We start from the raw sequence: 22,182 nt of genomic DNA, 5'->3' as shown, positions 1-22,182 counted from the left end.
GTGGTACATCGCCCCACAAAAACTTGCCAGATGTTATACAAACATAAGTGAAACATGTTGGAAATGTGAGGAACAAATCGGCTCCTTCTTCCACATGTGGTGGTCATGCAAAATTGCCAAATCATATTGGAGGAGCATACGTGGGAAAATTGAAAATATATTAGAAACAAAGATGGACTTTAAACCAGAACCTTTTTTATTAGGAATATCAGAGACAGAATTGGAAGTTGTAGTGAATCTTACCTAGTAGGTTGGAAAAGAAGCCTGGATAACAGTATGGCAAACCTCCATTTTGAGAGTGTAAGACAGGGAAGCAGCCATCTTGGGTGGGGATAGATAGAAGGAGTTTGAAGTCTCCTGGGATTTGGCTAGAGCAAGTGGGAGGAGCAAAAGCTTAGGGGGGGAAAGATTTCAGCTTCTGTAGAGTTGAGAACTGGGAGCTGGTGGATGAAGTGTTTTTGAAAACTGGGTTTTCAGGGAGAGAGTGTCTGTGTCAGACAGGGGCTGATTAACTGACAGGAGAAGGGTCAGACAGCAACCGGATTTCTTGTGGGAGATAGCACAAGGGATTAGCTCTCTAGGCTGATTTAGTTAGCAGGAAGAACTCTGGGAAGAGTTAGCTGATAACTCAGGGGACTGCCGAGGATAGGTTAGTCAGAAACTCATTACTATTTCTCTGAAGTAGAGTGAGGGATTTTTGTTACTAGCAGCTAGATCTGTTTGGTTAGCTCTGTATGTAACTAAGTGAAGAAACTCATTCCAGCAACCATCAAGCTGTGGAACTTTTGCAACAAGTCAAGCGTTTTGTGCCTCTCAGAAGAAGTTAGTTGCCTGTTTTTATAAATAAATCTTTTTCTATTTAACTTTCAAAAAGTCTCTATCGTCCCTCAATCTATCATTATTCTTTGGTGATACTTCCAGTAACTTCAACATCCTGATACTACAGAAAGGTCTCTTATCCAAACAGTCATTCTGGGAGCGAGGGGAAGAGCAGTGTTGGAAGAATTGGGAAAAGTTTACCTCAAAAACTCATTTTAAAAATCCTAAGGCAACTTGGGTTGGTGGCAGCTTTAAACCAAAAGAAGATTAAAAGACAAGCAGTGTTCACTCTATCATTACACATGTCTACCTACATCTCGCTACCAAATTGGAGGCACGGGGGTAGGATTTTTGAGGGAAAAGTGAATCTTTGAGGGAAAGAACTATCCTGCCCAGACATATTATCAATAAGCCTCCAGCCTCACGTCACTGGTTGTGATATTTTCCTCCTTAGTGGTGTCCAGCGGCATGATATTTGGTGATATATTAGATAGGGATATGTTATACTGGTGTTCAGCTGTGGGATATTATAGTGTGCCTGTCATAGAAGCCAATAAAGAAAATTACTTAATTATTTCACAACAGCAGCCAGAATTTGTTACGTGAGGTTTTGGGGAACGAAGGAAACCCCCACACAAGAAGAACAGTGGCTGATCAAGATAATAGACATTATGAATATGGACAGACAAACCAGAAGATGAAGATAACAAAAACAGACTGGTACCCAGTGAAGAATTACTTAATTCAAGAGAATCTCAGATGGATGATAAACATGTAATGATAATTAAATATAATACTCTAATGAAAAATACAACAAGAGGACTAGCCTTCCAATCGAGGAGATAAACCAATGAAAGTGAGAGATCAGATGTGAAGGTGACTGGAAGCCGAAAGAATCTCCTCTTTATCCCCGCTTCCCCTTCCCTACTCTTTCCTCCCTGAGCAATCCTGTCTTTTTTTATCCCTCACCTTTTACCCCCTTAATACATTTCTTCCACATCCCTAACCCCCCAACCCTTGCTGATACCAACTTCTTCCACCCTCTTCCTTATTTCTCCTCTTTACCTACTTTTTTTTATTCATTATGTTAAAAATCTCAATAAAAATATTTTTTAAAGTCCATGGCTCACCATTTGGAGCCATGGAAGGCTTTCATGCCCAGAATCACTGGGTTGTCATAGGTTTTTCAGGCTATATGGCCATGTTCTAGAAGCATTCTCTCCTGACATTTCGCCTGCATCTATGGCAGGCATCCTCAGAGGTGTCCTCACAACCGAAATGTTGCAGGTGAAATGTCAGGAGAGAATGCTTCTAGAACATGGCCATACAGCCTGGAAAACCTACAACAACCCAGTTTATCTATTTTAAACTAGATTGTTCAGCATTCTTAACAAATAAAACCCTGGTGTCGTTGTGAACGTAATCGTAGCAATTTCTTTCAGTCTCTAATGTAGTTTGAGCCCAACATTTCTAGGTTTTTCTTCAAGACGCCCACATTATGCTCACATTTCCATTTATCAAAGCTTCCTGTTCACTTCTCACAGAATCCCTCAGGTGTCAAATCCCAGTGTTCTCCTGTACAGGTTCTTTGATGGGAATGCCGTTTTCACTCTGAGAGAAGCTTTTTCCCAAACTCTGTGCATTTATAGGGTTTCTCCACGGTGTGAGTTCTAAGATGTGAACGTAGGCCTCCACGGAAAACAAAGCTCTTTCCACACTCCAGGCATTTCTAGGGTTTCTCTCCAGCATGGGTCCTTTGATGTAAACGTAGACTTCCACCCCGAGGGAAACTCTTTCCACACTCCAGGCATGGATAAGGTTTCTCTCCTGTATGAGTTTTAGAATGTGAACATAAGGATGCACTTTGAGCGAAGCTCTTTCCACACTCCATGCATTTATAGGGTTTCTCTCCTGTATGAGTTCTTTGATGTCTATGTAGACTTACTCTATGAGCAAAGCTCTTCCCACACTCCAGGCACGTATGGGGTTTCTCTCCAGTGTGAGTTCTTTGATGTCTATTTAGTTGGCTACTCGTAGTGAAGCTCTTTCCACACTCCATGCACGTATAGGGTTTCTCCCCAGTGTGAGTCTTTTTGTGTGAACGTAGACTGCCGCTGAAAGGGAAACTCTTCCCACACTCCAGGCACGTATAGGGTTTCTCCCCAGTGTGAGTCTTTTTGTGTGAACGTAGACTGCCGCTGAAGGGGAAACTCTTTCCACACTCCAGGCATGTATAGGGTTTTTCTCCAGTGTGAGTTCTTTGATGTGCCTTTAGTTGTCCTCTCTGAGTGAAGCCCTTTCCACACTCCAGGCATGTATAGGGTTTCTCCCCAGTGTGTGTTCTTTCATGCAAACGTAGAAGTGCACTGCGATCGAAGCTCTTTCCACACTTCATGCATATATAAGGTTTTTCCCCAGTGTGACTACGTTGATGTTCATGTAAATATCCACTCTGAGTGAAGCTCTTCCCACACTCCATGCATTTATAGGGTTGTTCCCCGGTATGGGTTATTTGATGTGTAGAAAGACCTGATTTCTGAGCGAAGCTTTTTCCACATTCCTGGCAGGAATAGGGTTTCTCTCCAGTGTGGGTTCTATGATGCAAATGTAAGTATCCACTCTGGGAGAAGCTCTTACCACACTCCAAGCATTTATAGGGTTTCTCTCCAGTATGGGTCTTTTGATGTAAACGGAGATTTCCACTACTCGGGAAGCTCTTTCCACACTCCAAGCATGTAAAAGGTTTCTCCCCAGTATGGGTCCTTTGATGTAAACGTAGATTTCCACCCCTAGGGAAGCTCTTTCCACACTCCAGGCATGTATAAGGTTTCTCCCCAGTGTGAATTCTTTGATGTGAATACAGACTTGAACTATGACCGAAGACCTTCCCACACTCCAGGCATGTATAGGGTTTCTCTCCAGTGTGAGTCTTTTTGTGTGAACGTAGATTTCCACTACTAGGGAAGCTCTTTCCACACTCCAGGCATGTATAAGGTTTCTCCCCAGTGTGAATCCTTAGATGTGAACACAGACTTGAACTATGAGTGAAGCTCTTTCCGCACTCCAGGCATTTATAGGGTTTCTCCCCTGTGTGTGTACTTCGATGTGAGCGTAGATGTTCACGCCCAATGAAGCTCTTTCCACACTCCAGGCATTTATAGGGTTTCTCCCCAGTATGAATTCTTTGATGTAAAAGGAGATGTCTACTCTGAGCGAAGCTCTTTCCACATTCAGGGCATTTATATGCTTTCTCCTCCATTTTGACAATTATATGAATATTTAACTGCAATATGGATAGTTGATTTTTTTCCCTTTCTGATCCAAAATGAAGGGTTCTGTAGGATTGACACGTAGACAAGAATTCTCCTTCCTATATTATTGGTCTTTTTTTCTGCAGTTTGGCTTCCAAATTCCTCAGCATCCACGAGTTTGTTTCTCATCACGCCAGAGGTAGCTCCACAGGATCCTCATTTCCCTGGTCAAGAAAAAGCAACAGATTTATTTATTTATTGACTTTGCTTCTATACCGCTGTATCTCAAGCCCGAAGGTGACACACGGCGGTTCATAAACAGTAAAAACAGTAGAAACAGCAGTGGTTCCATACAACATAGAACAATTGACTTAACACATTATCCATAAATTACCAATAAGCCATTACAATGCACAATTATTACAAAACACAACCGTACCCAATCTTCTCATCATCCAAGCGTAGTCCAGGTTCGTCGTCCATTGTTCCATTCCTATGTTCCATTACCAAATTGCACTAAATTACTCAAACGCCTGCACAAACATCCAGGTCTTCACCTTGTTGCGGAATACCATTAGAGATGGTGCTAGTCTAATGTCCGTAGGAAGGGCGTTCCACAGCCGAGGAGCCACCACCGAGAAGGCCCTATCTCTCGTCCCCGCCAGCCGAGCTTGAGAAGCAGGCGGGATCGAGAGCAGGGTCTCCCCGGAAGATCTCAAACTCCTGGTGGGTTCATAGGCAGAGATGCGGTCGGATAGGTAGCTTGGGCCGGAACCGTTTAGGGCTTTAAAGGCCAACGCCAGCACTTTGAATTCAGCCCGGTAGCAGATCGGTAGCCAGTGGAGTTGGCGCAACAGGGGGGTTGTATGCTCCCTGCGCTCCGCTCCTGTTAGTATCATGGCTGCCGAGCGTTGGACTAGTTGGAGCTTCCGAGCTGTCTTCAAGGGCAACCCCACGTAGAGAGCGTTGCAGTAGTCTAAACGGGATGTAACCAGAGCGTGGACTACCGTGGCCAAGTCAGACTTCCCAAGGTACAGGCGCAGCTGGCGCACAAGCTTTAGCTGTGCAAATGCTCCCCTGGTCACCACCGAAACCTGGGGTTCCAGGCTCAGCGATGAGTCCAGGATCACTCCCAAGCTGCGAACCTGCGTCTTCAGGGGGAGTGCGGCCCCATCCAACACAGGCTGTAACCCTATGCCCTGTTCGGCCTTGCGACTAACCAGGAGTACCTCTGTCTTGTCTGGATTTAGTTTCAATCTGTTGTCCCTCATCCAGTCCGTCACAGCGGCCAAGCACCGGTTCAGGACCTGGACAGCCTCCTCAGAAGCAGGTGGAAAGGAGTGACAGAGTTGGACATCATCCGCGTACAGATGACACCGCACCCCGAAACTCCGGATGATCTCCCCCAGATCATGCATGAAATCTGAAAACCTTCTCTACCGCCCTGATCTCTTCCCTTTTCCCTTCATGGTCATATTTAAAATGGAAATATCAAGAAATGCAGATGTTAAGGTTCTGAAGGACATACACAGAAACCAACGAAAATGATCAGATTCATACATCATAACAAACTGTCCAGGCTCAGGCTCACTGAGTCAGCATAATTGGAATCCTATTGTTCGTTTACTGATTGATTGATTGATTGATTGGCAGTATTTATATTCTCCCCTTCTCACCCTGAAGGGGACTGAAGATGGATCACAGAACATACATATGCGGCAAACATTCAGTGCCGTTTTATACACAACTAGCAGTACCCGCCACACGTTGCTGTGGCCAACTGTGAAGGCGCCCGTATATTACTGCTACTAATTGTAAAGGCTTGGCCACTAATTTGTAATGATGCCACCAAATTGTAAGGATGTATAAATATAACTGCTACCAATATGTAGAGAGTTGGTAAAAGGAGCCACCTCTTTGTGAGGGCTTATTATATTGATGACACAACCAATAGCTTGTAATGTTGCTCTGGTCTTTCTTCAATATGTAGCGTAACTTGACTTGGAAAGGGATGGTGACATAGGCTTGACTTTAAAAAGAAACTGTAAAAAGTTTATTGAGGTACAGAAGCTTGATGGTTTCAAAGTTTCCTTTCTCTTAGAGGTACAGATCTTCAAAGGTTATGTTCATAACAGTTCTTAAATAACTCTTAGGAGGTCTAATTCTTCTAACAAACAGGTCTCAAACTTAGTTCCTTTAAAAAAAGATGTTTCTTCCTTTAACAGATCGTTTCAGGTACATGCTTATTCTTTCTTGATGATGGTTCTGTTACAATAAAGATTTATTTATTATTATTTATTTCACGCATTTCTACCCCGCCCTTCTCAACCCCCGAGGGGGGACTTAGGGCGGCTTACAAAGGCACAATTCGATGCCAGCATAAACATAACAATGGATAAAACATGTAAACAGCAATTATAACAATTAAGACAGTCAGTTTATACATCAAAATCAATAAAATCAATAAAAACAATCTAATGCTCAGCGTTCGCCATCTCGGAGTCCGTAAATTCATTCCACATTGTCAAGTACTATCGATTCTGGTCATCATTGTCCTTATCTAACCGCCAAATTGCCCGAAAGCCTGGTCCCACAACCATGTATTTAATTTCCTTCTGAAAGAGAGGAGGGATGTCGATGACCTAATTTCTCTGGGGAGTGAATTCCACAGGTGAGGGGCCACCACCAAGAAGGCCCTGCTCCTTGTCCCCACCAATCTCACTTGTGATAGAGGTGGGGTCGAGAGCAGGGCCTCCCCAGAAGATCTCAAACTCTGAGGTGGGATGTAGAGGGAGATGCGTTTAGACAGGTACGCTGGGCCGGAGCCATATAGGGTTTTGTAGGTCAAAACCAGCACTTTGAATTGTGCTCGGAACTGGATCGGCAGCCAGTGGAGCTGACACAACAGAGGGGTGGTATGCTCCCTGTATGACGCTCCGGTGACTAATCTGGCTGCCTCCCACTGAACTAGTTGGAGTTTCCGAACAGTCTTCAAAGGCAATCCCACGTAGAGTGGTGTTGCAGTAATCTAATCGGGATGTAACAAGAGCGTGGACCACTGTGGCCAGATCTGACTTCCTAAGGTACGGGCGCAACTGGTGCACAAGTTTTAATTGCGTAAAAGCTCTCCCGGCCACCGCCGAGACCTGGGGTTCCAAGCTCAGCAATGAATCCAGGATCACTCCCAAGCTGCGAACCTACGATGCTTATTAGGGCTTCCCCTCTTTTTCCACAACCGTTACTTTTAATATAAATAAGTCACTTGACTTATCTAAACTATATTGGCTCAAAGCCAAAACCTTCCTGATTCTTAATACCAAAGAATCAGCCTTCCCCCGTAGTTCTTTGACTACAGAATCCTCACTGGTTCTCTACACACAACAGAACCAGCCACTTCTGCAGTTCACCGACCACAGACTGACTGCTTTAAAATGGCTGCTCTGCCAAGTGGCAGTTGGCTCCGCCCCTATCTCCATAGCAACTCAGCTCAAAGCAAGCTAAGCTGGCTACCATCCCCCAAAATTATGCAATACTATATACTTACCCTTACAAACACTTATCTATAACAATACATTCATAACTGTAGATAAAAATTTACACTTCATCACACCAACCTTTCCTCCTTCTTTTTCTCCTTCCTTCCTCTTTTTTCTTTCCTTCTCTCCTTCCTTCCTTCCTTCCTTCCTTTCTTCCCTCCCTCCCTCTTTCCTTCCCCTCCCTTTTTCTTCCTCTCTTTTCATCCTTCTCTACCTATTCTTAGACTGCAACTCCCATAAGTCCTCCTGATTGTTCTATCTACCGTATATTCCGGCATATAAGACGACTGGGCGTATAAGACAACCCCCAACTTTTCCAGTTAAAATATAGAGTTAAGATGACTCCCATGCATAAGACTACACCCGCATATAAGACGACCCCTGACTTTTGAGAAGATTTTCTTGGGTTAAAAAGTAGTCTTATACGCCAGAATATACTGTACCTACTATCTATCTCTATTTATTTATTTATTTTATTTCAAAGTTTTCTATACCGAGCTTCTCACCTCTTTGAGGGACTCAGCCCGGTTTCCAACCATAAAAACACATACAATCAGTAAAAATATCATAATTCACAATTACAGTAACACATTAAAATAACAAAATATATTTAAAACTACGGTGGTCAGTCGTCATGCTAAAATCGAATATACATCATCTTCCATCCAAATCTTAGGGCGTTATCTCATTCATCGAAAGCCTGTCTCCATAACCACGTCTTCACCTGTTTCCTGAATGCCAGGATAGACGGGGCGGTTCTGACCTCTGGTGGGAGAGAGTTCCAGAGTCGCGGGGCCACCACCAAGAAGGCCCTGCCCTCATCCCCACCAGGCTAATCTATATATCTTATCTATCTGGAGGATTGCTGGGAGTTGCAGTCCAGGAATAGGAAATATGTATGGATTGGAGTGCTCTGAAAGAAATCCAAGGAGAAGCAAGCTTGCAGCTTGGAAGCAGTGCATTTGGAGCATCCTCCTCACTTAAAGGGCCTGGTCTAGGGGATGCTGGGAGCTGTCATTTTCGCACATGCACTGTATCATCATTTAGCTTTTTGGGGGTTTTAAGTCCTTTCCACTATTTTATGGGAGAGGTTTAGAGTGATGGTCACTCGTTGGTCTGTTAGGGGTGTAGTGTCCAAATTTCATGTAAATTCGTCCAGTGATTTTTGAGTTATGTTAATCCCACAAACAAACATTACATTTTATTTATATCGACTAGACAGACAATTATACACAGATAAGAAACTATTAATTACAGAAGGAATAGAGTTGAGAGAGGGGTGGCACTCATATATCTGGTATGAAGGGGGGGGGGGAGAAAAAATTGGAAATCATTTTATAAGATTATCAAAACCAGCTGATCCCTAATCCATCTAAAACACAGACATGTGCCTTTCATGTTAAGAACAGACAAGCATCCCGAGCTCTGAGGATTATTACCTGGGAAGGAATCCCACTGGAGCATTGCAGCGCACCCAAATGCCTGGGAGTCACTCTGGACCGTTCTCTGACCTACAAGAAGCACTGCCTGAACATCAAGCAAAAAGTGGGTGTCAGAAACAATATCATACGAAAGCTGACTGGCACAACCTGGGGATCACAACCAGACACAGTGAAGACATCTGCCCTTGCGCTATGCTACTCTGCTGCTGAGTACGCATGCCCAGTGTGGAACACATCTCACCACGCTAAAACAGTGGATGTGGCTCTTAATGAGACATGCCGCATCATCACGGGGTGTCTGCGCCCTTCACCACTGGGGAAATTACACTGCTTAGCCGGTATTGCACCACCTGACATCCGCCGGGAAGGAGCAGCCAATAGTGAAAGGACCAAGGCAGTGACATCTCCAGCTCATCCCTTGTTTGGGTATCAGCCAGCACGTCAACTACTTAAATCAAGAAATAGTTTTCTTAGATCTACAGAGACACTCGCTGGAACACCTCAGCAAGCGAGAGTCCAAAAGTGGCAGGCTCAAACCCAGAACCTCAATCCATGGCTTTTATTTATTTGTTGTGTCAGAGCAACCAGTCCATTATATTACATCTCTAACAGAACAAAGCAAACAAACAGGCAAAATACAAAACTTGTGAGTTTGGTAGTTGGTTAAATGTCCTTTGACCAGTCTCTGACCTCTTGGAGTGCCTCTGGTGTTGTTGCAAGAAGGTCCTCCCTTGTGCATTATGTGGCAGGGCTCAGGTTGCATTGCAGCAGGTGGTCAGTGGTTTGCTCTTCTCCACACTCGCATGTCGAGGATTCCACTTTGTGGCCCCATTTCTGAAGGTTGGCTCTGCATCTTGTGGTGCCCGAGTGCAGTCTGTTCAGCGCCTTCCAAGTCACCCAGTCTTCTGAGTGCCCAGGAGGGAGTCTCTCATTTGGTATCAGCCATTGGTTGAGGTTCTGGGTTTGAGCCTGCCACTTTTGGACTCTCACTTGCTGAGGTGTTCCAGCGAGTGTCTCTGTAGATCTTAGAAAACTATGTCTTGATTTAAGTCATTGACGTGCTGGCTGATACCCAAACAAGGGATGAGCTGGAAATGTCTCTGCCTTGGTCCTTTCACTATTGGCTGCCACTTCCCGGTGGATGTCAGGAGGTGAAATATCGGCTAAGCAGTGTAATTTCTCCATGGCTAAATCCATGGCTGATACCAAATGAGAGACTCCCCCCTGGGCACACAGAAGAGTGGGCGACTTGGAAGGCGCTGAACAGACTGCGCTCTGGCACCACGAGATGCAGAGCCAACCTTCAGAAATGGGGCCACAAAGTGGAATCCACGACATGCGAGTGTGGAGAAGAGCAAACCACTGACCACCTGCTGCAATGCAACCTGAGCCCTGCCACATGCACCATGGAGGACCTCCTTGCAGCAACACCAGAGGCACCCCAAGGGGCCAGATACTGGTCAAAGGACATTGAATAGAATACCACGTCTGCAAACTTTGTGTTTTGTTTGTTTGTGAGTTTGCTTTTAATGCAATGCAACTGTTTGGTTTGCTCCTGAGGCGATAAATAAATCAATACCCAACCTCCCCAGACTCTTCCCCAAAAGCCCGTTGGCAGAAGACGTTTTCCTGGCTCAAAAGGTGATTCAACAAACAAAATATGAGGAAGGAAGGAAAAGAGAAAAGAATTAAGGGACAGATGGAAGAAAAATGTAGAAATGTTGGATGGAAGGAATGGAAGGAGGAGAGAGGGAAGGCAGAGAGTAAAGAAGGCAGGCGAGAAGGAAGAAGGGAAAGGAGCAAGCAAGGCAGAAAAGAAGGAAGGGAGAAAATATAAATGGAAGGAAGGAAGGAAGGAAGGAAGGAAGGAAGGAAGGAAGGAAAGAAGGAAGGAAGGAAAGAAGGAAGGAAGGAAGGAAGGAAGGAAGGAAGGAAGGAAGGATGGAAGGAAGGGTGGAAGGAAGGGTGGAAGGAAGGAAGGAAGGAAGGAAGGAAGGAAGGAAGGAAGGAAGGAAGGAAGGAAGGAAGGAAAGAAGGAAGGAAAGAAGGAAGGAAGGAAGGAAAGAAGGAAGGAAGGAAAGTAGGGGAGCAGCTTCCAATATTAGAGGGTGACATTGATTTCACTGAATCAACCACAAATGTGGCTAAAGAACAGAATCCGGGCTACCACGCAAGGGTGAAGGATAATGAATTGTGTCAATCTCAAAATAAACTACAATCAAAACTTTTAACATGTTCATTAAAATTAATAGTAACGTGAATTAAGACAATAATTATAGTATAAAAAAAAGAACATTTTGAATAGAAAATTAAATGTGGTTTGCATCCATGTGATTTTTCAGCTTCCATCTTCTTGGGAAATACTGGGGCAAATATTCTTGCTCAAGGAAGCAGGAAGGAGGGAGAAAGGAAGAGGGAGGGAAGGAAGGAAGGAAAAAGGACCAAGGAAGGAAGGAGAGAAGCAAGAAGGGATGGAGGGGTGGAGGGAGAGAAGGAAGGAAGAAAGGGAAAGAGGAAGGAAGGAGAGGAAGGAGGAAGGAAGGAAGGAAGGAAGGAAGGAAGGAAGGAAGGAAGGAAGGAAGAGAGGGGAAGAAAGGAAAGAAGAAAGGGAGCAAGGAGCAAGGAAGAAAGGAGGGAGAGAAGGAAGGAAAGAATGAGGGAAGGAGGGAGGCAAGGAAGAAAGGGAGGAGGAATGGATGGGATTGAGGGAGGGAGAGAGAGGTTGGAAAGGAGGAAGATAAGGAAGAAAGGGAGGAAAAGATGGAACTGAGAGTGAGGAAGGGAAGGGAGGAAGGAGGGGAAGGAGGTAAGAAAAGAAGGAAGGATGAAAGGGAGAGAGAAAGCAAGGGAAGGAAGGAAATAAAGAAGGGCAGAATGAAGGAAGGAGGGAGGCAAGGAAGAAAGGGAGGAAGGAATGGGACTGAGGGAGGGAGAGAGGTTGGGAAGGAAGGAAGGAGGGTTAGGGCTTGTGTTACGGTTTGGGTTAGGGTTACAATTTGATTACAATTAAGATTAGGGTTTGTGTTAGGGTTAAGATTACTGTTAAGGGTTAGGATTAGGGTTAGGATTAGGGTTGGGGTTAAGATTACTGTTAAGAGTTAGGGTTAGGCTTTGGGTTAGGGTTAAGATAAGTAAGTAAGTAAGGGTTAGGGTTAGGGTTTAGGTTAGGGTTTGTGTTAGGGTTAAGATTACTGTTAAGGGTTAGGATTAGGGTTAGGGTTAGGGTTGGGGTTAAGATTACTGTTAAGAGTTAGGGTTAGGCTTTGGGTTAGGGTTAAGATAAGTACGTAAGTAAGGGTTAGGGTTAGGGTTTAGGTTAGGGTTTGTGTTAGGGTTAAGATTACTGTTAAGGGTTAGGATTAGGGTTAGGGTTAGGGTTGGGGTTAAGATTACTGTTAAGAGTTAGGGTTAGGCTTTGGGTTAGGGTTAAGATAAGTACGTAAGTAAGGGTTAGGGTTAGGGTTTAGGTTAGGGTTTGTGTTAGGGTTAAGATTACTGTTAAGGGTTAGGATTAGGGTTAGGGTTAGGGTTGGGGTTAAGATTACTGTTAAGAGTTAGGGTTAGGCTTTGGGTTAGGGTTAAGATAAGTAAGTAAGTAAGGGTTAGGGTTAGGGTTTAGGTTAGGGTTTGTGTTAGGGTTAAGATTACTGTTAAGGGTTAGGATTAGGGTTAGGGTTAGGGTTGGGGTTAAGATTACTGTTAAGAGTTAGGGTTAGGCTTTGGGTTAGGGTTAAGATAAGTACGTAAGTAAGGGTTAGGGTTAGGGTTTAGGTTAGGGTTTGTGTTAGGGTTAAGATTACTGTTAAGGGTTAGGATTAGGGTTAGGGTTAGGGTTGGGGTTAAGATTACTGTTAAGAGTTAGGGTTAGGCTTTGGGTTAGGGTTAAGATAAGTAAGTAAGTAAGGGTTAGGGTTAGGGTTTAGGTTAGGGTTTGTGTTAGGGTTAAGATTACTGTTAAGGGTTAGGATTAGGGTTAGGGTTAGGGTTGGGGTTAAGATTACTGTTAAGAGTTAGGGTTAGGCTTTGGGTTAGGGTTAAGATAAGTACGTAAGTAAGGGTTAGGGTTAGGGTTTAGGTTAGGGTTTGTGTTAGGGTTAAGATTACTGTTAAGGGTTAGGATTAGGGTTAGGGTTAGGGTTGGGGTTAAGATTACTGTTAAGAGTTAGGGTTAGGCTTTGGGTTAGGGTTAAGATAAGTAAGTAAGTAAGGGTTAGGGTTAGGGTTTAGGTTAGGGTTTGTGTTAGGGTTAAGATTACTGTTAAGGGTTAGGATTAGGGTTAGGGTTAGGGTTGGGGTTAAGATTACTGTTAAGAGTTAGGGTTAGGCTTTGGGTTAGGGTTAAGATAAGTAAGTAAGTAAGGGTTAGGGTTAGGGTTTAGGTTAGGGTTTGTGTTAGGGTTAAGATTACTGTTAAGGGTTAGGATTAGGGTTAGGGTTAGGGTTGGGGTTAAGATTACTGTTAAGAGTTAGGGTTAGGCTTTGGGTTAGGGTTAAGATAAGTACGTAAGTAAGGGTTAGGGTTAGGGTTTAGGTTAGGGTTTGTGTTAGGGTTAAGATTACTGTTAAGGGTTAGGATTAGGGTTAGGGTTAGGGTTGGGGTTAAGATTACTGTTAAGAGTTAGGGTTAGGCTTTGGGTTAGGGTTAAGATAAGTACGTAAGTAAGGGTTAGGGTTAGGGTTTAGGTTAGGGTTTGTGTTAGGGTTAAGATTACTGTTAAGGGTTAGGATTAGGGTTAGGGTTAGGGTTGGGGTTAAGATTACTGTTAAGAGTTAGGGTTAGGCTTTGGGTTAGGGTTAAGATAAGTAAGTAAGTAAGGGTTAGGGTTAGGGTTTAGGTTAGGGTTTGTGTTAGGGTTAAGATTACTGTTAAGGGTTAGGATTAGGGTTAGGGTTAGGGTTGGGGTTAAGATTACTGTTAAGAGTTAGGGTTAGGCTTTGGGTTAGGGTTAAGATAAGTACGTAAGTAAGGGTTAGGGTTAGGGTTTAGGTTAGGGTTTGTGTTAGGGTTAAGATTACTGTTAAGGGTTAGGATTAGGGTTAGGGTTAGGGTTGGGGTTAAGATTACTGTTAAGAGTTAGGGTTAGGCTTTGGGTTAGGGTTAAGATAAGTAAGTAAGTAAGGGTTAGGGTTAGGGTTTAGGTTAGGGTTTGTGTTAGGGTTAAGATTACTGTTAAGGGTTAGGATTAGGGTTAGGGTTAGGGTTGGGGTTAAGATTACTGTTAAGAGTTAGGGTTAGGCTTTGGGTTAGGGTTAAGATAAGTAAGTAAGTAAGGGTTAGGGTTAGGGTTTAGGTTAGGGTTTGTGTTAGGGTTAAGATTACTGTTAAGGGTTAGGATTAGGGTTAGGGTTAGGGTTGGGGTTAAGATTACTGTTAAGAGTTAGGGTTAGGCTTTGGGTTAGGGTTAAGATAAGTAAGTAAGTAAGGGTTAGGGTTAGGGTTTAGGTTAGGGTTTGTGTTAGGGTTAAGATTACTGTTAAGGGTTAGGATTAGGGTTAGGGTTAGGGTTGGGGTTAAGATTACTGTTAAGAGTTAGGGTTAGGCTTTGGGTTAGGGTTAAGATAAGTACGTAAGTAAGGGTTAGGGTTAGGGTTTAGGTTAGGGTTTGTGTTAGGGTTAAGATTACTGTTAAGCGTTAGGATTAGGGTTAGGGTTAGGGTTGGGGTTAAGATTACTGTTAAGAGTTAGGGTTAGGCTTTGGGTTAGGGTTAAGATAAGTAAGTAAGTAAGGGTTAGGGTTAGGGTTTAGGTTAGGGTTTGTGTTAGGGTTAAGATTACTGTTAAGCGTTAGGATTAGGGTTAGGGTTAGGGTTGGGGTTAAGATTACTGTTAAGAGTTAGGGTTAGGCTTTGGGTTAGGGTTAAGATAAGTAAGTAAGTAAGGGTTAGGGTTAGGGTTTAGGTTAGGGTTTGTGTTAGGGTTAAGATTACTGTTAAGGGTTAGGATTAGGGTTAGGGTTAGGGTTGGGGTTAAGATTACTGTTAAGAGTTAGGGTTAGGCTTTGGGTTAGGGTTAAGATAAGTAAGTAAGTAAGGGTTAGGGTTAGGGTTTAGGTTAGGGTTTGTGTTAGGGTTAAGATTACTGTTAAGGGTTAGGATTAGGGTTAGGGTTAGGGTTGGGGTTAAGATTACTGTTAAGAGTTAGGGTTAGGCTTTGGGTTAGGGTTAAGATAAGTAAGTAAGTAAGGGTTAGGGTTAGGGTTTAGGTTAGGGTTTGTGTTAGGGTTAAGATTACTGTTAAGGGTTAGGATTAGGGTTAGGGTTAGGGTTGGGGTTAAGATTACTGTTAAGAGTTAGGGTTAGGCTTTGGGTTAGGGTTAAGATAAGTAAGTAAGTAAGGGTTAGGGTTAGGGTTTAGGTTAGGGTTTGTGTTAGGGTTAAGATTACTGTTAAGGGTTAGGATTAGGGTTAGGGTTAGGGTTGGGGTTAAGATTACTGTTAAGAGTTAGGGTTAGGCTTTGGGTTAGGGTTAAGATAAGTACGTAAGTAAGGGTTAGGGTTAGGGTTTAGGTTAGGGTTTGTGTTAGGGTTAAGATTACTGTTAAGCGTTAGGATTAGGGTTAGGGTTAGGGTTGGGGTTAAGATTACTGTTAAGAGTTAGGGTTAGGCTTTGGGTTAGGGTTAAGATAAGTAAGTAAGTAAGGGTTAGGGTTAGGGTTTAGGTTAGGGTTTGTGTTAGGGTTAAGATTACTGTTAAGCGTTAGGATTAGGGTTAGGGTTAGGGTTGGGGTTAAGATTACTGTTAAGAGTTAGGGTTAGGCTTTGGGTTAGGGTTAAGATAAGTAAGTAAGTAAGGGTTAGGGTTAGGGTTTAGGTTAGGGTTTGTGTTAGGGTTAAGATTACTGTTAAGGGTTAGGATTAGGGTTAGGGTTAGGGTTGGGGTTAAGATTACTGTTAAGAGTTAGGGTTAGGCTTTGGGTTAGGGTTAAGATAAGTAAGTAAGTAAGGGTTAGGGTTAGGGTTTAGGTTAGGGTTTGTGTTAGGGTTAAGATTACTGTTAAGGGTTAGGATTAGGGTTAGGGTTAGGGTTGGGGTTAAGATTACTGTTAAGAGTTAGGGTTAGGCTTTGGGTTAGGGTTAAGATAAGTACGTAAGTAAGGGTTAGGGTTAGGGTTTAGGTTAGGGTTTGTGTTAGGGTTAAGATTACTGTTAAGCGTTAGGATTAGGGTTAGGGTTAGGGTTGGGGTTAAGATTACTGTTAAGAGTTAGGGTTAGGCTTTGGGTTAGGGTTAAGATAAGTAAGTAAGTAAGGGTTAGGGTTAGGGTTTAGGTTAGGGTTTGTGTTAGGGTTAAGATTACTGTTAAGCGTTAGGATTAGGGTTAGGGTTAGGGTTGGGGTTAAGATTACTGTTAAGAGTTAGGGTTAGGCTTTGGGTTAGGGTTAAGATAAGTAAGTAAGTAAGGGTTAGGGTTAGGGTTTAGGTTAGGGTTTGTGTTAGGGTTAAGATTACTGTTAAGCGTTAGGATTAGGGTTAGGGTTAGGGTTGGGGTTAAGATTACTGTTAAGAGTTAGGGTTAGGCTTTGGGTTAGGGTTAAGATAAGTAAGTAAGTAAGGGTTAGGGTTAGGGTTTAGGTTAGGGTTTGTGTTAGGGTTAAGATTACTGTTAAGGGTTAGGATTAGGGTTAGGGTTAGGGTTGGGGTTAAGATTACTGTTAAGAGTTAGGGTTAGGCTTTGGGTTAGGGTTAAGATAAGTAAGTAAGTAAGGGTTAGGGTTAGGGTTTAGGTTAGGGTTTGTGTTAGGGTTAAGATTACTGTTAAGGGTTAGGATTAGGGTTAGGGTTAGGGTTGGGGTTAAGATTACTGTTAAGAGTTAGGGTTAGGCTTTGGGTTAGGGTTAAGATAAGTAAGTAAGTAAGGGTTAGGGTTAGGGTTTAGGTTAGGGTTTGTGTTAGGGTTAAGATTACTGTTAAGGGTTAGGATTAGGGTTAGGGTTAGGGTTGGGGTTAAGATTACTGTTAAGAGTTAGGGTTAGGCTTTGGGTTAGGGTTAAGATAAGTACGTAAGTAAGGGTTAGGGTTAGGGTTTAGGTTAGGGTTTGTGTTAGGGTTAAGATTACTGTTAAGCGTTAGGATTAGGGTTAGGGTTAGGGTTGGGGTTAAGATTACTGTTAAGAGTTAGGGTTAGGCTTTGGGTTAGGGTTAAGATAAGTACGTAAGTAAGGGTTAGGGTTAGGGTTTAGGTTAGGGTTTGTGTTAGGGTTAAGATTACTGTTAAGCGTTAGGATTAGGGTTAGGGTTAGGGTTGGGGTTAAGATTACTGTTAAGAGTTAGGGTTAGGCTTTGGGTTAGGGTTAAGATAAGTAAGTAAGTAAGGGTTAGGGTTAGGGTTTAGGTTAGGGTTTGTGTTAGGGTTAAGATTACTGTTAAGGGTTAGGATTAGGGTTAGGGTTAGGGTTGGGGTTAAGATTACTGTTAAGAGTTAGGGTTAGGCTTTGGGTTAGGGTTAAGATAAGTAAGTAAGTAAGGGTTAGGGTTAGGGTTTAGGTTAGGGTTTGTGTTAGGGTTAAGATTACTGTTAAGCGTTAGGATTAGGGTTAGGGTTAGGGTTGGGGTTAAGATTACTGTTAAGAGTTAGGGTTAGGCTTTGGGTTAGGGTTAAGATAAGTAAGTAAGTAAGGGTTAGGGTTAGGGTTTAGGTTAGGGTTTGTGTTAGGGTTAAGATTACTGTTAAGGGTTAGGATTAGGGTTAGGGTTAGGGTTGGGGTTAAGATTAAGGGTTAGAGTTTAGGTTAGGGTTTGTGTTAGGGTTAAGATTACTGTTAAGCGTTAGGCTTAGGTTTAGGGTTCGGGTTAGGGCAGTGGTTCTCAACCTGTGGGTCCCCAGATGTTTTGGCCTTCAACTCCCAGAAATCCTAACAGCTGGTAAACTGGCTGGGGTTTCTGGGAGTTGTAGGCCAAAACACCTGGAGGGACACAGGTTGAGAACCACTGGGTTTGGGTTTTACCGTTAAAGAATTCTGACATTCCTTCTATCATCTCTGTGTTCCATTCTGCGTTTCACAAACAGCGCTCACGAAGGAAAAGCTGCTTCCGGATACCCAGCTCTCCTACTATTCCCAGGTGAAGGGTTGGTGGATGCAGGGGCAGCTCAGCCCATTACGCAAGTACGCAAAACCAACTCTATTTGCAGTAGAGTTGGTTTTGCCCAGGGGCGCCCTTGGGGGAAAATAGACCTTGACATATGCGAGTTGTAGTTGCTGGGATGTATAGTTCACCTACAATCAAAGAGCATTCTGAACTCCACCGATGACGGAATTGAACCAAATATGGCACACAGAACTCCCACACTACGAACAGAAAAAATATATATCAGTGACTGGTTCGGGGGAGGGGGGGGAGCACCAAAATATTGTTTGCTTACCGTTGAAAATTACCTACGGCGGCTTCTGGGTTAATGTTAGGGTTAGGATTACGATAAGTAAGTAAGTAAGTAAGAGTTAGGGTTTGGGTTAAGATTACTGTTAAGGGTTAGGCTTAGGCTTGGGTTAGGCTTAGGGTTAAGATAAGTAAGTAAGGGTTAGGTTTAGGCTTAGGGTTTGGGTTAAGAAAAGTAAGTAAGTAAGGGTTAGGTTTGGGTTAGGGTTAAGATTACTGTTAAGGGTTAGGCTTAGGCTTAGGCTTGGGTTAGGCTTAGGGTTAAGATAAGTAAGTAAGGGTTAGGTTTAGGCTTAGGGTTTGGGTTAAGAAAAGTAAGTAAGTAAGGGTTAGGTTTGGGTTAGGGTTAAGATTACTGTTAAGGGTTAGGCTTAGGCTTAGGCTTGGGTTAGGCTTAGGGTTAAGATAAGTAAATAAGTAAGGGTTAGGTTTAAGGTTAGAGTTTGTGTTAAGATAAATAAGTAAGTAAGGGTTAGGCTTAGGGTTTGGGTTAGGGTCAAGATTACTGTTAAGGGTTAGGCTTAGGCTTAGGCTTAAGATAAGTAAATAAGTAAGGGTTAGGTTTAGGCTTAGGGTTTGGGTTAAGATAAGTAAGTAAATAAGGGTTAGGTTTAGGGTTTGGGTTAGGGTTAAGATTACTGTTAAAAGGTTAGGCTTAGGCTTAGGCTTGGGTTAGGCTTAGGGTTAAGATAAGTAAGTAAGTAAGGCTTAGGTTTAGGCTTAGGGTTTGGGTTAAGATAATTAAGTAAGGGTTAGGCTTAGGGTTTGGGTTAGGGTTAAGATTCCTGTTAAGGGTTAGGCTTAGGCTTAGGCTTGGGTTAGGCTAAGGGTTAAGATAAGTAAGTAAGTAAGGCTTAGGTTTAGGCTTAGGGTTTGGGTTAAGATGAGTAAGTAAGTAAGGGTTAGGTTTAGGGTTTGGGTTAGGGTTAAGATTACTGTTAAGGGTTAGGCTTAGGCTTAGGCTTGGGTTAGGCTTAGGGTTAAGATAAGTAAGTAAGGGTTAGGTTTAGGCTTAGGGTTAGGGTTAAGATTACTGTTAAGGGTTAGGCTTAGGGTAAGGTTTAGGGTTTGGGTTAGGATTAAGATAAGTAAGTCACTAAGTAAGGGTTAGTCTTAGGGTTTGTGTTAGGGTTAGGTTTAGGGTAAGGGTTAGGGTTAAGATTAGTAAGTAAGTAAGGGTTAAGCTTAGGGTTTGGGAGCTCTGTTCAAGGAGCTCCACTGACTACACAGAGAAGCCATTGAAATCCACAAGAAGCATGTGGACAATTTCAACAGAAAGGAAGAAACCATGAAAATGAACAAAACCTGGCTACCAGTATTAAAAAACTCTAAAATTACAAGAGCAAAACAGACAGGAAACAATCTGGGACATCTAATCACCTCTCAACAAAAGATTTTCCCAGGCTAAGCCAGGCCTTCAAATGCTAATGAAGGTAGTCAGTTGAAACATTCACACCTAGCTCCAGCAGAGAAGAGCTCTTTGCCCCACCCCGGCCATTCCACAGATATATAAACCCATTGTCCTAATTGCAACAGACCTCACTACCTCTGAGGATGCTTGCCATAGATGCAGGCGAAACGTCAGGAGAGAATGCCTCTAGAACATGGCCCTATAGCCCGAAAAAACCCACAAGAACCTAGTGATTCCAGCCATGAAAGCCTTCGACAATACATTATTTTCATTGCTACTTTATAACTGTAATTTGGCTACTGTTACGTACTGTAATGTAAATACAATACATTAAAGCTATATTTTTTGGGCGGGGGGGGGGAGGCCTTTCCTTCCTTGCCCCTTCCCTTTGGCCCTCCTCACCTCCTCCTCCTGGCCTTCCTCTCTCCACCGCAGGCTCTGCACAGCCCCTCCTCCTCCTCCTCCTCCTCCTCCTCCTCCTCTGCCCGTCAATCTTGCTTGGGGAGGGACACCTCCGGAGGGGGCGGTGCTTCACGGACCCAGCCAATGGGAGGGCGAAGGCTGCCAAGGGGAGGCAAAGGGGGAGGCCCTTCCTTCCCACAAACACACGCAGGTATGAGATCTATAGTTCACCAAGGGCTCCACCATGAACGTGTTCTTTGTCCACCTGCTTCTCGTGGATTTCAGTGGTTGGGCCCCTCCCACCACCCCCACACAGAGAGAGAAGCCCCTGAAATCCACAGGAAGCAGGTGGGCCATTCCAACAGGAAGGAGGAAAGCAGGAAAAAGAAGACCACCTGGCTTGCCAGTCCTGGAAAAGTCTAAAACCACGCCAGTAAATGAAGAGGAACACTCAGAAAACAAGGGGAATTCCAGGCAGGAATCAATCAGGGCCAGCTCACACCTCCCAACAAAGGATTCCCAGATTGGATTACTGCAATGTGCTCTACGTGGGGCTGCCCTTGAAGACGGCTCAGAAGCTCCAACTGGTCCAACGATCAGCAGCCAGGATGTTAACCTGGGCCCCTTACAGAGAGAGGTCAACCCTCCTGTTCAATGAGCTCCACTGGCTGCCGTTTATATTCCGAGCCCAATTTAAGGTGCAGGTGCTTACCTACAAAGCCCTGAACGGTTTGGGACCAGCCTACCTGCGTGACCGCATCTCTGTTTACGAACCCACACATTCACTTTGGTCATCTGGAGAGGCCCTGCTCGTGATCCCACCGGCGTCGCAAGCACGCTTGGTGGGGACACGGGACAGGGCCTTCTCCGTGGTGGCCCCCCAACTCTGGAACACCCTCCCCAAAGACCTTAGACAGGCCCCTACATTGGCAGTCTTTAGAAAAAACTTGAAGACCTGGCTGTTCCAATGTGCCTTCCCAGATTAGGAAATCTCCAATACCAAGTCCCACAAGCACTTTAGTAGAAGTAAGATTGCTGCACACCGCACACTGCACTTGCCCTATAAACCTTATATTCCACCTGCCACATCAGCACTTTTAATCCTGTACCCATTACTCTGGCCCGACCCAGTTTTATTGTGTCTTAGTGTATTGTTTATTGCTTGTTGTTTATTTTGTTTTAATTGTTTTTGATTTGCTTTAGGTTTTGTATTGTTATGTTGTGTGTTGAGGCCTTGGCCTTTGTAAGTCGTATCAAGTCCTTCGGGAGATGCTAGCGGGGTACAAATACAGTTTAATAATAATAATAATAATGCATGGAGCGAGAGTTGCCAGATGTTCAAGCTGGGTTTAGAAAAGGCAGAGGAACGAGAGACCAGATTGCCAATATCCAGATGCTGGAGAATGGAGGAAGGCAGGGAGTTTCAGAAAAACATCTACTTCTGCTTCATTGACTCTTCTAAAGCCTTTGACTGTGTGGATCATAATAAATTGTGGCAAGTTCTTGGTGGGATGGGCATCCCAAGCCCCCTTCCCTCTCTCCTGAGGAATCTGTACAAGGACCAAGTAGCAACCGTCAGAACTGACCACGGAACAGGAGACGGGTTCAAGATTGGGAAAGGCGTACGGCAAGGCTGCATACTCTCACCCAACCTTTTTAACTTGTATGCAGAACACATCATGCGAGGATGTGCGGGGCTGGATGAATGCAAAGCTGGGGTGAAAATGGCTGGAAGAAACATTCACAACCTCAGATATGCAGATGACACCACTCTGATGGCCGAAAGCGAGGAGGAGCTGAGGAGCCTTCTCATCAAGGGGAAAGAAGAAAGCGCAAAAGCCGGGTTGCAGCTAAACGTCAAAAAAACCAAGATTATGGCAACAAGAATGATTGACAACTGGAAAATAGAGGGAGAAACCGTGGAGGCCGTGACAGACTTTGTATTTC

The 22,182-nt window shown here is 43.8% G+C and overlaps 1 protein-coding gene across 1 annotated transcript; it reads right to left on the bottom strand.

The window, feature by feature from the left end:
• Nucleotides 1-175: 175 nt before the first annotated feature.
• Nucleotides 176-20,296, bottom strand: LOC132766231 (zinc finger protein 658B-like). The gene is made up of 2 exons (XM_067464923.1): nucleotides 20,236-20,296; nucleotides 176-4,294 (listed from the first exon to the last, which is right to left on the bottom strand). Exon 2 carries the CDS (start codon nucleotides 4,076-4,078, stop codon nucleotides 2,549-2,551), a length of 1,530 nt encoding a protein of 509 aa, XP_067321024.1. The 5' UTR covers nucleotides 4,079-4,294; nucleotides 20,236-20,296; the 3' UTR covers nucleotides 176-2,548.
• Between the last annotated feature and the right edge of the window lie 1,886 nt (nucleotides 20,297-22,182).

Source organism: Anolis sagrei, chromosome 2, assembly GCF_037176765.1.
Source record: "Anolis sagrei isolate rAnoSag1 chromosome 2, rAnoSag1.mat, whole genome shotgun sequence".
Classification (NCBI taxonomy): Eukaryota; Metazoa; Chordata; class Lepidosauria; order Squamata; family Dactyloidae; genus Anolis; species Anolis sagrei.
The sequence above is the reverse complement of the archived record's forward strand: the minus strand, read 5'-3'. Positions and strand labels throughout refer to the sequence as shown.